Source organism: Atheta coriaria, unplaced genomic scaffold, assembly GCF_025399875.1.
Source record: "Atheta coriaria isolate IRGN ID8LTWV9N9 unplaced genomic scaffold, Caltech_Dcor_3.1 hic_scaffold_6_pilon, whole genome shotgun sequence".
Lineage (NCBI taxonomy): Eukaryota > Metazoa > Arthropoda > Insecta > Coleoptera > Staphylinidae > Dalotia > Dalotia coriaria.
Window position 1 is genome coordinate 12,875,822 of NW_027045448.1, and position 17,301 is coordinate 12,893,122.

At 41.3% G+C, this 17,301-nt stretch overlaps 1 protein-coding gene across 7 annotated transcripts in view; it reads left to right on the top strand.

Annotated features, from left to right (window-relative positions):
- Positions 1–17,301, top strand: part of Lar (tyrosine-protein phosphatase Lar) — a 208,598-nt gene that overhangs the window by 117,277 nt on the left and 74,020 nt on the right. For all 7 annotated transcript variants that reach the window (XM_065304007.1, XM_065304006.1, XM_065304011.1 and 4 more), the window contains one exon: positions 713–802. In XM_065304007.1, coding sequence (XP_065160079.1) covers positions 721–802 — 82 coding nt within the window. In that variant the 5' untranslated portion in view covers positions 713–720. The remainder of the gene's footprint in view (positions 1–712; positions 803–17,301) is intronic.

Here is a 17,301-nt window from a genome sequence, read left to right on the forward strand (position 1 = left end):
AATTTGCGAAATTTAGCAATTTCGTCTCGAACCATCGTAAAAAATCGCAATCGACGCTGATTTGTCGCCGAGTGCAACGATCATGACTAGAAAGAAAGTCCTGCGACGAATATCGCATCAATAAATAGCTACAAATTTCTAATCCGAAGTAAAAAAAAATAAATTCCATTTTACGGACATTACCAGTCAACAACCTGTGATTTTGCAAATAATTATTCATCGTAACGAAGTTAAATTAAATAAAAATAGGGAAATTTTTTCAAACCGCGTAATGAATATTTAAGTTACGGTATTGGAAATTACACAGTAACGGAATAAATTAATGGAAGTAATAACCAATGTAAATACGAATGAAATAATCAATCAAGGTGCGTTTTTCTTCGAGCCTTGAAAGAAAAGCAAATCCGTTTCAACCGGCGATTAAGTGAATGATTACATTCATTATGTGAGACGGAAATTGAAGTTGTAGTGAAATTACGATTGTATATTAACCCAGTATCGAAAGAAAACCCAAAGTATTTTCACGTTCGATTTGGATCCTATGTAAATAATTTAGATGTATGAATTAACACAACCATGAAGGATAACAACGACAATAGTGTGGTGTTAATTGTGTGTGATTGTGTGCGTCTGTGATTCGCATCCTGCGGAGCGAGAGATAAAAGAAAAGGGGTTTGATACAAATTTTCTATTTCCACTCTCTTGATAACAGGTAGCACGATGACGGCCCCTCCATTGACGGGGGTCCGCCTTTTGGCCGCCCTTTTCGTCCTGATGACGTTTCAACGAGTCTTCGCAACCGGTGAGTCTTGAAACAATTTTTTTATTGATAAATTTACATTAACTTTAGATTTCTGTGATCGGTGTGTAAAAATTAGTCGTTTATTTTTATTTTGTTGATTTTGTAAAGTTTAGACCTTTGTGACATTTATCGTTTTACACTTGTCGGCGTATACAGAGTGTTGTGTAAATATCCTATACATTTTGTATATGTCGATGGCTGCGATTTTATTTCCGGCGAAGAAAAAGCGTGTGTGTGTCAGTTTTTTGTATTTTTTTTCTTTGAGAATTCTTGCACGTTGCATGCGATGCGTCAATAAAATAAAGTCCGTGCACTTCGGGGTTGCAAAACGTGAAGCGTGCGGGGTTATCTTTATCTAATCGTCGTGTGCGTACGATGCGATATAGTTTTAGAGCGTGGGTGTTTGTAAACTGTACGAATACGAAAGTTTGATGCGCATCTATATGAGATGCGCGTGGGAGGTGGAGGAAAGGAAAAAGTTATAATTGGCTCTGTAGTCAATTATGTCACTGGGGTCGATAGTTTGAAATTCTATTGATACTTAAAATCACTATTAAATATCGTGCGGCAGGCGCGCTTTATTTATGACATCGGCTTGTGAAGAAGTTTAAAATGTTTGATAAAAGTTGAATCGACTTGTAAAAGTTGCGATTTTTATAAAGATTTTTTTATGATTAAACTATTGAGACTCTTAAATATAACTTATATTAGTTTTTCTGCCGTTTTTATGCATTTTTTGTGCAGAAATATATTTAATTTTAAAAATAACGCTATGCAAATATCCCAGTGTGGATTTCAATGTGGATTTTGTTGAGTTAAGCTTGCCAGCTGTTTAAAATTCCGCCCGAGAACAAATAGAATTTGTCAGCGGTGGTTTTTCAGGCTTTTTTGGTTCGTTAGTTATCGATTGTAATGCAACACTTTGCACTTTGCATCGTCGCGGTCGGACGGGCGGGCAAGGCATGGCGCGCTCATTGTAATTTATAAATTTTCATAATTTCGTTTTCATAAAATTCCGCCTTATCCGATTTCCCGCTGCGCTGCGCCGTAGAATTATCTTTTTGTCTCGCGTTTCGTTTCGATGGTAGTGTAGGTACCAGTGGGTTTTTCGTTGCCGCCCCCGCTCCGAGCGCATTCCGCTCAGTTATAAAGCTGTTATATTTATGTTTATTGATGTTACGTACTACCGCGCGGCGCGCAACTTCATGCACACAAGCTGCACTATCAAATTATACCGAGTGGTGGAAACTTTTTCGATTTTTTCGCGATTTTTAATTTTTTTTTGTGTTTCATCATGGTTGAAGTTAACCGGGTGCATTGCAACCACTTTTGACTTGCACTTGTTTTTTGGTTCAGTTTTTTAACTTACCTGAAGTATTCGCTATGTTTCGGTGTACAATGCAGCCGTAATTTTGCCAAACGTGCAGTGATGCCCGGAACAATGTCTGTCCGCCGGCAAAAGCTTCCCAAAAATTCGTGTAAAATAAAAAGCGCAAACGAAACCAAACAAAAACCTAGCCGGCATATAAAAAAATATACGCGAACATAAAGCACTTGCCAGTCTGCTCCATGTACCATGTACTCCAACTTTTTTATTTTGATTTTTTTTTTGCGTTTCGTGATTCACGCAATAACGCAACAACAACTTCATGTTGTGCGAATTTAGACATTTCTGAGAGCGTATTATTTTAAATTATTATACATGCGTGAGGTTAATGAAAAACGTGAAACAAAAAGAAAACGAATAATTACGTTGTGCTCGATAAATTACATTTGAATAAATCAAATACTGATTTGAAGAGTCAATTATTTTCTGTCTACGAAAATATCTTTCAAGATTTGTGCAAATTCTGTTTTTTTTTGTTTCGCGACCTTTAAAAGTAGAAACGGTCAAAAATTGCGTGCGTGCACAATGAAAATCGATAGATTTGCGTATTGTGTAACGCAAAAACTTAACGAGTCAGATTTAACTTGTGTTAAACGCGAAAGAAATAGGCTTTTAGGGCGGGCGTCTCAAGGAGAAACGGCTAAACCCCGAGAATTATTTGTGTGTTTGCTGTTTTTATTTCGAAGTTGCTCGCTATCGATTATTTACCACCGGCCGGAATGTGCCAGTTGTGTGCACTAAATGTGTACGGTTATTTTCTCACTTTTTACGAGCACTTTAAATGTGTTTTTAATGTTAAACAAGTTTTATCGAGCGCTAAACGTCTACAGAAAAATTACGTTTTTTGATTAAAACACTAACTCTGCAAAAACCCAACGCAATTGTTTATGATTAATCTATAGAAATTATTTTCCGATCGGCATTGTTTTTTGTATTTAGTATACGGTGTCAATGTGTACACTTATCAACGTTTCGTTGACGGTTTTTAATTTTTTCTGTTCACTACACTGCTGTGCGCTCATTAAAAGTTGTTTGCTTCTTACGTGGGTACGTGCGCGTGGCGATAGCGTCCATTAAAATTTTAAATTACGACTTTTTACGCCTATTCCCAGGATTTTCACTTGATTTTTTTTTATGGCTGAGAAACACACGTTCTTGTGCTTAGCATCGATTGAATATTGTGCTCACGCATTAATCGTTTATGCGAAACCGGAAAACCATCAAATTCGATGAGTATTCAGATGTAGATGAAGTTTAAAGCAAGATTTTCATGGAATTGATTAGGTTTATTATTCTGAAGCATGAGTGTAATGTTGGTTGCATACATATTTTGCTTTATAACCTGTTTTGAAGCTTTTAAAAAATAAATTTTATTTTTTTTATTCGATTTGCAATGAAACCAAAGATATTTCCAGCTTTTGGAATAAAAATAAAAAATCTTTGTGTATTTGTTTGAGTAACCGTATAAGTATAGATTTCACATGAAATTGTCGCCTCGCATGCCTTTGGTTTTCGGCTGCCCGAAAACGAAGGAAGTTGAGTCGTTCGTGCGCGCCGAGTTTCGCTCCGGATTTTCCAACTTTTACGCTCGCGCGTACCGTAAATTCTCACATATTTCCAGGGGCGTGCGCGCGCGTATGGCCGCCGCCGCTGCTGCCGCCGCCATACCATTTAGAAAACACGTGCATGACGTACTCTAATACTATTCATGCATCGTTAGGGTTTCCCCCGGTTCCATCAGGAACTTGCACGGAACGCGGCCGTAAAACTAAAACTGCCGCAGCCTGGCGGCGCAGGGCAAAAAACTAAAACTAAAAAGTAGTAAAGCGAAAAAATGGGCAGGAGAGGAGAAAAAGCACACACGCACACACAACGGAAGAGGGAAAGATAAAAACTTGTCCCCGCTGAAATACGCGCCGAATGGGAAAATTTAAAAATATATGCATTTTTAAAAAAAGATTAGTGTGTGGAAAACAAAAGATTTGATAAGTTTGGCGCCGCGGGCTGCATGAAACGGATGATTAAATTAGCTAATCTACGTTTTCACGGAAAACGCCGTCGCCGGCATTAGGTTACATCCGGGCAGTTGAGGGTAGCGTTAATATGCTTTAATACAAAAACACATTTTGTCCATTTATACCAACAACGTACTACTCTCCGGTTACTAACTATCTGGAGTAATTCTATCCGCGGGCGTGAAAACGTAAAAAATGTGCCAGGGACACATCAAGAACTTTAATGGATGCATTAAGCATCATTTAACTAAACTTTATAATGTCTTTTGAAGATAATTTTCAGTATTTTGGAACACATTGTATATAAATTAAATATTTCAAATAAAAATCAGATTTTCTTCGGGGTTTAAAAAGAAAACTGCAGTCAAAACTAGAAAATAACGCAAGATAAAAATACAAATTTATACATCAGCTCGAAGAAACTGCAAGGATTTCGCCGGTTGGCGCATAAATGTATACTTAATCTGAATTTCATGATGTGCGCCCGCAGAGGAAATCCTTTCGACGTCAAAATTGCATCTCGAAACATTTCGCCCACATACGCACGCATTTATTTCCGCAAATATAAACATATCCATCTACCAATTGGCTATTATATTATTATGTCATATCTGGTTACATAATAATTCGGTATTATGTCAATTGTATAATTGAATGATGAATGTGAACAATGTGTGCGCATCCATAATTGATGATGCACTTTTTGACAACGTTTTGACTGCATTTCGGTGTTGGTGTCGGACGTTCATAATCAACTCGACACGACTTGCGCGGCGCCTCCACCATTTTGGCTTCGATATTTCGATCGGAATATCCGATGGATATTCATCCAGGTTGGCGAGGATGAACTTTTGGGCGGTGTGCGCGAGAGGATGGGTTTCGATGGTGAAACTGACAAGGATGGGCTGATCCTGCGCCGGATTGAGACAGGACAGCCGCGCTGGCATAATATTAGCGGACGACATGGTCGAGCACTTTGGCTCGCCTGTTTTATTAATGGGGTGTATTCGCTGATTGACATTTACCTCAGGAATATTAAATATTTGTAGCTTGACCTGCGCTGCGCCACGCGGAAATAGATCGTATAAATAGTATTCGCTGCTAATTCTTTTTCTTTTGGGAACACAATTGAAGTGGATATATACAGGGTGTTGGCGTAAGTTTAATGCAGTATGAGTTATTTATTTTTATTGGCTGCTTTTTTGATGCCGGTGTGTATGTGTGTATGGATAAAATTGTGAATGTTTACCAATATGTCTGCGCAAACATTTTCGGCGTGTTTGGTCATTTTGGAAACGACCTACATCACGCCGGGGCGTACACATCTGATGCCGGTGATGTTGGGTTTGCTTCCCAAACAGAGTGCACCATTAATTATGCATCGCTTCGCTCCGGTTCGTTTTCGAAACGTTAATTTATCGTTGGATTTTCGCCGCGATCAGCACACGCGATGCCCTCGAACATTTAGCTTATTTCGGCTTGTTCCATACTCGGGTGTTGTTTTTACGGTTGTGTTGTTAAAAAATTCGTTTTTGAAGTTTTTTTTTTGTCGTCGTCGTCCTCGCACGTCTATCACAATTTGTGCAATTTTACAAATGCGCGAGAGACAATTCGACAGTGCGAAACTTTTAGCGCGCGCACAGTCAAAAAGTGCAAAGGGGCTTTGGGATGTATTTGTTCTCGCGTTTTTTTCAAACGATGATGGACGCCGGAAATTTTTATCTAATTTTGTTTCCAGCTGCTCACGCAGTCAAAGGCAAATTGAAATGCGAGAACGGTGAAATATTAAAATATAAAATAAATTCGACGAGGAGGAGCAAAAAATATATAAACTACTAGAAGTATACGGGGAATGGAAGGCATCTAGCTTCATCGTTGAATGAAAGTTTAAAATGTAGCTCAGTGCAGCGTATACCTATATTCTAAAAATAAAGAGAAAACAAAAAAAACGAAGAGTTCTACTCGACTCCGAGCTCGAAATGCTATCGCAGCGCGCGGGGTGGAAACACAGGGGGAGGAAAACCTTTTATGCAATTTAATAATTTAAAACTTGCGCGAGTATTATGCCGAGTTGGTGCCGTGACAATTAAATTTAAAATCTGACTGCCTATCGTCGATTTAAATTAAGTATTAAATTTTCAACATTTATTAATTTTTCACTTCTTCTATTGCCCCGAAAATAACACAAAGAAAGTGTGCTCTTGTCGTGGAAAATTCAAAACGCAAGAGGGCAATATAAAATATTAGAAGATTGCATTGCTGCGCTCTTTGCTTAATTAATATTTAATTACGAGCGAAAGTTTTGCGTCGCACGGACGAAATGTTTTTTTAATAAAAAATTACCTTGCCGAGGCGCGCCGAGCGCGGGAGTCTTGTCTTTGTTGCGTTGAATAAAAGTGGGCGAATAAAAACGCAAGGACATCTTGAACGTGAGCATAAAACCCCGCATTAATAAATCCGCGGATGGCCTCTTAAAACATTTACCTATCCATTTAATTTGGCACTCTGACGATGGTGATGCGGAAAACATTCCGCATTCTTTGCCCGGGAAGTATTCGCCGCAACCTGCTATGAGAACATAAAAAAAGGATTAAACGCCAATGTCACTCGTAAAATCCTGTCGAAATCCGCAAAAGAAGAAGAAAAACCGCGTACGTTTTACGAGCACTATGAGTATAAGGCATTTTTGTTGCTGACTAAAACCGCCAAATATGCTTTAATTCATCTTCGGGGGCTTTTGTAAACTGTCTTAAACGTGTTTCAACTTTTTAAGCGCGTCTTTGATGATGTTTCGCGAAGCATGAAGAAATTGTTAAAGTCGCGAACGACTTTAATTCAATTTTTTCAACTTCAGCTGGCGTATAACCTGCGGCAGGCAATTAGATGTGCCGCCGCCATCCTCGCGAAATTTTCGTTTGTCGACACACTGTAGGTATCTGATGGCGTTTTGTACCGAAAATGTCCGACATAGCTGTTTCTCGCTCCTGGGAAATCTCGCGACATCTTAAGAGCTGCACACACTCACGTGCGGCACGTCACTCACGGTCCATCTTCTCTGAGCAATTCGTGCGCGTTGTGTACTTGGTTGCCTATACACTCACAAGCACGCGCGCAGAGCTATTGAGTGGGTGTTTGGCTTTCGCCGGAAGTCTGCCGCCGCCCGACTGTGCGCACACAATAGCGCGGATGTCCCCGAACGCCCGCTTCGCGAATAAATGTCAATTGTGCTCGACAGCGTGTGTACAAGACCGGATAACATGCACTTACAGTTGTTAAATGCATTAGGAGTACAATTAAAAAGTTGCGAGAAATTCACCTAGCCAACCCAATTCACACTGAAATAGTTATTTTATTCTTACAAGTGGAACTAATAATATTATTATATATTTATTGATTACACGCGCGTGTAATTTATTCAAGGATCATAAACATTAATTAAATTCCTGCTCATTTGTGTTATTTTACACATCTGAAATGAAATAATTACGTAGTAATGTGTATGCATTGTTGCCTAGGTTACAATCTGTATGCGAATTCTTTGCCGCTCGATGTCACCGAACAAAACCAATAAAAACAACATTTCGGTCGCAATTACTGCAGTGTACACAATTAATTAATTATTTAAATATAATTATAACGATGCGATGTTTTATTGTGTTTGCGTGCGTCGTGATATCTAGTCGCTCTCTCAATGGCCGATATTTATTAATTTAATAAATAATTTATGTGTTGCTTGCGCGCGCCGACTGTAATTCCGCCGGTTTTCCGGGGTGTGAGGCACTTTTACTTGGCGTTTGAATGTTTTATGTTTTATGATACGATTGCGTCGTTGGATATAAAATAACGATTTTCAACCGGCGAATGCCATTTATTGGAATAATCATAATTTTCGTTGAAATTATCCTCGAAGCGTTTATTATTTTATTAGCTGGAATAATAATAAATGTTCATTTGGCATTGGCAGCGCCGGGAATAAACAATTAATCGCATTGGCGGCGTGTGGGTTTATTGCGAAACTGAAATTGGCGGAAAACGTCGATTATGGAAAATTATTTCTTTGAAAATTTGGCACGTTTTCCTCGGTTATTATACTATCGCGTTAGGTTGGGGCCATGAAAAGGACAATTTTCTATTTCTACATGTGGAGTTGTCTTCTGGACGCTCGTAATGTTTACCATTAAGTGTCCTTTGTCCTTTCTTGGAATGTGTCGAGTGTAATTTCTAATGTTTTGCGCCGGACGGGCGCGCTGGTCGTTTTTTGCACCCAATTACACTATTAACCCGAAAACTGGCATCGTTTGGAGCGCGCGAGCGCTCCGGGAAAGGGTGACTTGGAAACGACCAACGTCCGGACGCCGAAAGGACCATGAAAGAACGCTGCCGCCGCCGCACACACAAGCGCGGGAAGGAAGCGATCGTATCGTCCTGCGTCCTGTCGCCGTCGACCCTCTCGCGCAGAAAGACGCGTCATCGGCCATCGCGATAAGCGCGTGATTAATGATAGTTATGTTGCTCTTCTTCCGGAAAGGATTACCTTTCACCGGGGATAACCTCGGCGCTGATGAGAGGCGACAGCGTGACGAGATGTTCGTTAAAAGCTAGAACAACGCAAAGTACAAAATAAATCTTTTTATTCTACAAAACCTGGAATAAAACTGATGCTATTGTAGAAACAGTTGACATGTGTCATTTGTTCTCCCAGCGAGTTTCTTTCGGTAACTATTGTGGAATTGATAGAAGATAAAAGAAATAAGAATTTAACGAAAATGTTATTCAGTGCTGGCGGCGGGGACCATGGGAACAAATCAGGCATATCAAACGCGTGTTCGACGAGACGGACGAAAGCGAATTTTACCTTTGCAGACGTTTTCTTTGCGCGCAGCGTGTGCGTATCTTTTGTTCGCGTGCAGATTTTTGCCCGCGGACATTTTTTGCGTTTGCGTCTCATTGTTTGCGACATCGAGACGTGTCTTCTACGAAATGTCCTCCGGCGCTTCAAACTGACATACGACGAATTTATTTACGGACAATGCGATCGCAGCAAAATGGTTTTAGTTTAATATATTTTTCTGAGTATATAGATGTGTTGGGTTTCAATCAGTTGGAGTGCGCGTGGGCGTTTAAAATCTTTATTCTTTTAATTATTGGAATTCTGTCTCTTGTTGGTTAACACATTGATGCACTCAGAGTGTATAGGGGTGCATTGCTGAGTATGGCGCGACGGTGAATAATCAAATATCCTTTTGTTCAGTAAACGGTAGCGGTGCTGGTGGAATTCAGTTGATTAAATGAATGAAATGCACCTAATGCTCGTCGGGCGGCGGAATTTTCTGCGAACAACTCGACGCTGCATTCCCGTCCACCGCGTGCGCACAAACGAATAGTGGATCAATGATGCAATATGCGTAGCAACTGAAGAAATAAACTAATCAGTTCATGGAATTATTTACGTAGATATTTCGAGGTTAAAAAAACAATTATTTTGGATATTATTTCAATTTGCGTCGAGGAAAATATCAAAATAATTGGCGACAATTTCCTAAACGTGGTTTTCTGTTGTTATGTATGTGTGTGGGTTGCGGATGGCGACCCCGATAAACATATATCAAAATGAGAAATGATTTATATACCGCCGCCATTTTTGTGAAAACAATCCGGCAAATTGCCACTTATGTTCTCCCCGGCTACGATATTTGCATTCGGGCGTTTTACACCCAAGCCGAGAATCTCGACAACACAACTGAAACAGCACTACTTACCGTCCTCACACCCACAACTACGACTAGTTACTGCTTACTACCGGTGCGTTATCCTTGCTCCACTCGACTGTGGTGCGCTATGGCGACGCGAAACAGAGAACTCATTAAAAAGCTGATAATTTACAAGAAATTACGCCGGCGAGTTGTGTGAGTGAGTTATGTGCACGCGTGCCGTGGGCGGTCGACAATGAAAATCCAAATAAGCGCGAAAGAGAAAAAATGAAAAGTTGGAGAAAATCAGAAACGAGTTGGGAGGAAAATCACAGCGTGTGTGCACGTGGCACGCACGCCAAGTCGACATTATCACTTATCTTGGGGTGGGGGTCAGCGAAAATATGAAAAAATAAAAATATCAACATAGTAAAATGCAGAAAATGGAAATAAAATATCTAGTCATTTATTTTCACAGCGGAATTATGTTAACTCATGCGATATAATTGAATTAATCGCGTTTAGTAGGTAAATATTTCCCAGTTGATTGATGATTTTTTTTCTCTGGCGCGGACACACTGTATGTAAACAAAATACGAGCGCACACACTAACTTTGCGATCTCATTACGTACGCCCCGCAGGACTTTTAAGCCTTTCCTCGAGGCGCCGAGACGCTCGACCCGCTTCGTGTCGACGATCGATTATTATTAAGAAATAAGTCGTTGGCTTACTGCCGGTGGTGGCTGGCGGCCTGGTCTGACTTGGAAAGCGCAACACTCCCCGCAGCTCGCATGAAACAAAGAATGAAAAATGATGGTGTCGGTTACCACTTCTTCTTCCGCAGCGCACCCGCGCGCGCGCCGCTTGTGACACGGCTTTTGTTCTTCTCGGGCGGCGAGCAACACGAGATGCTTGTGCTTCTTGTGCGCGTCATAATACGCATTGTTCATAAACAGCACTTCATTATCGAAGGCGAAAAATGTCAGAGTCACTCACTATCGGCGCGCAAAGTTTTCCGCAGCGAAAATCATTCCGCGGAGAAAAGTTTCCAATCGGAAAGTCAGAATACGAAAAAAAGGAAACACGATTAGGATATTATCGTTACAATATCAGGGCTTTAAAAACTAATTGAAAAGTTTATAATTGGAATATTTTGTATTTTTATAGACAACCAGATATACACTGTGTATTTGTACTTAACCTCAATTCATTTCTATTTTATCTTATTACAAACGAAAGTATTACTAAATTTTTTGTTTTTTTCTGTGTGACCAAGAAAACAATCGATAAAGACTTTTATTTATTTATTTCACCACTGGTAACATAAATTGTCGCCGCGGACTTTAATTGAATTCGTTTCGTTTTTTTTCTCTTACTTTACGCGTATATTTTTTCCTTCTGCCTCGTTTGTTTAGTGTGGACGGTATTTGCCGGCGCGCGCGTGGTTTATATTTTTGTGGCCTCCACCTGCTCCCCGATGGCTTTGATCTCGATGCTATACGAGGGGCGCGCCGCGACGCTCACGTCGTGCTCGATTCATTCGAACGTTTTTATTTCGCTCGGTGGTCTTTGACTTTTGACTAACTTTTGCGCTCGCGTGCCGCGCGTCGCACCGCAATTTAGATTTTGCTCATTTATACGTGTGGAATTTGCGCTTGTTACCTGCGACCATAATTTAGCCCAAAATACGCCCTTTAAATGTTGCTAATGTCCACAGAGGAATAAAAATACGTGCTGAGGCAATTGAAGATTTTGGCAAAATGTTTTTTTTTTGGTTAATTTTATTTTATTTTTTAAGAGTTTTAGATACTTTTTCCAAAGTTTTAGTTCTTTTAGTTGTTTTTCTCAGAGAAATAATTAAATTTTGTTAATTTATTAAACCTCCAAGGTTCAAGGTTCTTAATTTATTGATTTTTTCATTACAAATTAATTAAACCAGCTTTTCTAACAGAATCAAAATGTTTGTTCAGGATTTTTGTTCCTGGGGTTTAGATTGACTGCAGACTGGTTTTGATTTCCCTATAATTTCACGTTAGTTATTTCTACTCGACTTGACCAACCCCTAAGTCGCGTTCGGCTAGGACTCATGCTCGTACGTTAGCGGTCGTACCTGTAATCAGTGTCTAGTGTAAACTATATAATTTATGATATCTGGTAAAAGTGCGTGCACACACGAGCGCACACTGGTCCCCTTCAAAACCGACATAGGCAACCAGTCGCGCGCACGAACATGACATTAATGCTCGGCTCACTGCCGACTTTTCCGAACCTCCGAAACGAATGTTTTCGCGTATAATTCGATGTTTTCAAGGGTTGGACCACACGACCACACGTCATGACGCCGGGTTTACATTAGTATACAGAGTGTTTTTATTTTGGTCTATGGAATATTAGTCGATGAATTTATAGGAAGTAAAAAATTTCGGACGCAGTGTGTGATTGGAGGCGCTGATTAAAATCAGGTATTATGACCTGCCGCGCGCGAACTTTGTTCAGCTTTATGAGCGTATGGGTAAATATGTGCGTTGTCGGATGGCGGACAACAACGCAACACACAAATAACGGCGGGGGTGTCGAGAACCGCAGCACGCCGAAAACGAAAGGTCGGCTTTAAAAAAGCCGGCGCGCCGTAATTAATGCCATCGCCTGCGTCCGCCCCCCGCGCGCGCAGTAAAAAAACGGCCCTCTGGAGTGGAATAAAAGAACTAATTTGCGAGCGCGCCCCGGCTCGATTTAAATTAATTAAACGGCCGAGCAAACATCGACGCGCTGATTAAATTACATCGCCGACAAAAGGACGAGCAGCACAAGCAGTTTATAATTTATGATAGGCAACCCACAATATCCCCACACGCATGCACACAACAACAACAACCGCTAACCTCAATTGTGAGCTAGTTTATCGAATTTAAACGATTATAACTTTTCGCTTATGTTTGACGATCGAATTGTAGCTATTTTCTTGTGTATTGGTTGGAGTTGTTGGAAAACTTGTTGGGAAAGCATTTTTTCTCTCTCCGCCTCTGTGCCCAACCTGCGGCTTGGGCTCTCGTGACCGCAAAGGCTGGTCAATCGATAGCGACTTAGCACGCACCTGGGGGCTGCTGCCGGCGGCCACGTTCCGATGCAAATTGCGCGCCCGCCCGCGCCGCGCGCGCGTCGTCTTCACGAACACTGACGCCGCGTCGAGTCGAGGTTAGTGCCGGCACCACAAACTATAAAACAAGTTGCAAGGTGTATCCAGTCCAAGGGATGGTAATAACAACCCGCCGTGTGTAACCCTTTCGCGCGAAGCCACTTTGTATTTACCACACACTGGGTCGTGTGGAGGCAACCATTTTGCAAATACACTGCGCGCGAGAAAATTGGAAAGCCGGAAAGTTTATATATTGCTTTTCTCGAGCAGATTCATACAGGGTGTTTGAGGGATTTTGGGGTTTGAATAATCGAAGAGTGAATTTACTTCTAGTTTCGTGTCTAGACTGAAAGTTTCTTGCGCGACATGCAGGCGAAAGTGTAATTTTTTCTTGCCGCCCCCGCACACAACAGCACAACTGCTGGCGTGTTGCTAACTCTTTTATTCGTATTCACGTTTATGTCTTGCCTGCGCAGTTAAACGTGCGTGCGCTACGACTATAACACGAACAGCACGCCAGACGTGAACTCAAAACCGCCACCCCCCGAACTATACTCAAGCATCTAAACATTCGAAACTTTATCCGAAAGTCTTATCCAATCATAAAAGTTAATTTTTACTTAATCCACTTGTTAAAAGTGGAATTACCTTGTTTGCAGGTATGCTAGGCAACTAAATGCACAGCGTATGTTTGTATGGTGGGTTGCCTGGTTCTGATGATGACATTTTAATAGGATAATTAGCGATTGTGTGCGAGAAAATTGCATTTGCGCTTTTAGCAGCGCAAACAAAAACCAAACGTGTAAACAAATCAGACACGTGATGTTTGACATTTGAGATAGTTAAGACATTAGCCTGTCGTGTTTTGTTTTCTTTTGCAAGATATGTAAAATGTGCTAGTTTAACGTGTGTGTGAACATTTTGAAATCTCCGCAGTGGAATTAAAAGCGTTTCGTTTCGGCGTGTTTGTCATCCATTGTTAGTTTATATCGTGTGCTTGTTTTGCATTTGTTTCCTACGCGCGTGTGCGCTGACGGATGCTGATGTTCTGGGGGCTGTTTAAATGTTTAACAATTATACACAGCGAAAAGCGAGCTGCGCTGGTGCGCCACCGTTGGCAACTCGTCCATTAATATGTAAAGTGATAGCTAATATTTGTACGTTTCTCGAATGCACACTGCAGTCGACTCTTGCGTCACACGGGTAGCATGCGCATGTTTGGTTGCCTATAGTGCGCGTATATTTGTCTGACATGTTAAACACGCCCGGTATACCTACGTATTATAACGTAAGAGAGATGTGCGGAAGACGACAGGCGGCGCTGCGTTGCGAACACGACATAACCTCAATTCATAGCTATGACTTGACGAAAAATTAACTTTTACGCGTTTATCGTTTCTTTTTCAATTTGTATCGCGTGTGTGCGTTCTTTTCGATGTGTTCGCACAATATGAAATCAAAAAAATCTCACTTCCGGCCGCACGCTCGTTTCGCACAATAGTTGCGTTCGCCCTTTTTGTCTTTCGCGTCGTGCCACCTTTTGTGCCCGCGACCCGCACGCGCGATGTTATCTCGACAACACGCGTCGTGTTCGTTTCCACCCGCGCCACTGCGCCGCCCCCTCGTTGCACAACACCTCGCCAACTGCTTCTGTCTGCTTCTTCTTCGGTGCCACGCGTGTTTAACATGTGCGCCATTTCCATTTATTGAATTTGAATAAATGATGGGGTGAAAATGCGCGCCGTGCGCCGCTCGTAAATAGGCGGCGCGCTCTTTTGCTTTAGAGCCTGGGTGTCGGCGCAGCACACACACAATACACCTATTATTACGAGAGGTGTGCGTTATGTGCAGCGCGTGAATATGGAAAAATTAAAAGCTGGGAAAAAACGTAACGACAAGTGGCGAAAGCGCCCACCGAATGTTTAATGCATATACGCAAATGGCGCGCAGGCGAGATAATGTTTTGTGTTTTCTAATTTGAGATGTCGTAAAGTGGCAACTGTCGAGAGAATAAAATCTCGGATTTTCGCGCGCGTTTTGTATAAAAATAGTTATTATCATGCGACATATCTAGATGTGTGCATATTTTTTATCGGCAGTTTTATTTTTTATTTTCTCTTTAAAGGGTAACGATGTGCACATTGGGTTGCAGGCATTTTTTAATGGTTTTGGTAATTGTCGTACGGATTTTTTACGATTTCGCTTTTTTCGATATTTTTGAAATAAATTTAATAAAATCTTTAACTCGATAGATAAATCTTTTAAAATTAGGTTAGCTTTTGGTAAAAATTTCAATTCCCAATTGCGTTTTATTGTTAAAGTTTCCGCAAAGTTTGCATAAAAGTTGTGTGTAAGTTGTGCGGCAACTTTGGCTAAACTAAATTTAATATTGCCAACTTTCGGCGTGTGCGTAAAAGGTTAAGCAACATTTTCTTTCGGCGGCGATTTTTTCCGGGCGTGATTTCCGGTACGTTTGAATACATACTTAAATTTTTAAAATTTGCGCACATTCCGAATATCATAGAATGCGTGATTTTTATAACCCCTCTTCGACGTGCCGATCTCGCCGCCCGTTGGCGGCAATTTCCCCCGATTGGAGTTTTATACTTTGCTCACATTTACATGCTGCTGGGAAACTTTTGTGCGCGTGCATCGCCCGGCACGAATTGGGAATTTTCCAATTGTTGACTCTTCGACTTTTACTTTTCCGTCGGATTTCTTCTTGCACTGCGATTTCACTCTGGAAAAAGTCGCGCAAAAACTTCATAAACTCGCTGCGCTGTCGTTATAATCCGTGTCCGTTTTCGTATTCATATCGAAAAGCGTTTTTCCGAGTGTGATTTACTACCACCCACTAGACGCCCCACGTCTCTGCAGTAGCAGCAGCTCAAGTTTCCGCAGATTTTTATTCGTTTTCGGCGCGAGCGCGCGCTAGTTTCAGACGGCGACTCACCTTTTGCGTCGCAAATTGAAAATTAAATATGCATTAACTCACCCCCTTCGACATGCAGATTTATGCGCGCAACAAACAACATTTTTTCGGCGATCGATTTTGATACTTGTGACTTGTGACGCGAAAATTGAAATATTCACGCATGCGAAAATTACTTGTCACTAGTCTTTGCGCGTCATACATCTTTGTATTTTTTACGCTTTGATGGATTCGCATTTTGCGCCGCTGCACTGTGATGATGAAAGCCGACTGGCGTATGTGTATGTGTATCTTTGTATCTTTGCGCATTCAGTCGCGTGTCGACGTGATCGAATTGAATGAACATCCGCGAAGCGGCCGAAAGCTGCGGAGTTTTGGTGGAGGCGCCGGGCGCGCACAGTATGTGCGTACATCACAATCACATAATTCACATGTTCGCACGGCGTGTATATATGAAATATGCGAATCGGGAAATGGAAATAAATCAATTTCGGACGCGCACAATACGCGCCGAGTTTTATTCCACGTTTTCCAACTCGTGCGTTGGAGATATCTCCAGTTTCGCATAAATATACATACATCGAATGTTTATTAAGATGACGAATCATTTCAAATATTTGTGCGTTTTTTTTCTTTCCTCGTCTTGTTTACTTGTTGTGTTTTTTGTTTGCGCTGCGCTTGTATTGTTGCTATTGTATGTGCTGCGCTGAAGTTTGTTTCGTCTGCTGGCGATGTTTCTTGGGGTTCCGGTTGTGTTTTGTCTGCGCGGATCCCTTGCCTGACAAACAGACGACACGATGGAACGAAACGTTTGCCATTTGCCATTCTCTGCTCAATTCGCGCAGCAGGAATTTCACCCTCGGCGGCGGAGAGAGAGTTACTGTGTGTGTCGCATCCACTGTGTTTCTTGCTGCTGCCGTTTGTCTTTCTTGCTTCTTGCGACTTGTTTCTTGTTTCGCGATTCACAATATATTCACCATTCACTCTTTGTTTTTGCTCGCGTGGATGCGTTGGACCTTTATTTTTTTGCGCGCGCCAAGGGTTCTTATGGAAATATTATTAATGAACGCGCTTGGCGTTTTCGACACAATTAGGGTGGACAGCGTACCCGCTGGATTCTTATTAATTGACTCGCAGGGAAGAAACCGGTCGTTAGGTTGACGCAGACACGAAGAAATATCTAAACAATACATTTCCGCTCGGAGACAATATGGCTGACATAATGCGTTTGCTTGCGGTGTGCTGGCGTCATTTATTCTTGTTTGCATCGCACATATTTTAAATATTTTAATGCGTTGAGTGCTCGTAATGCCCGAAAAACGTGTTACACGTACGGAC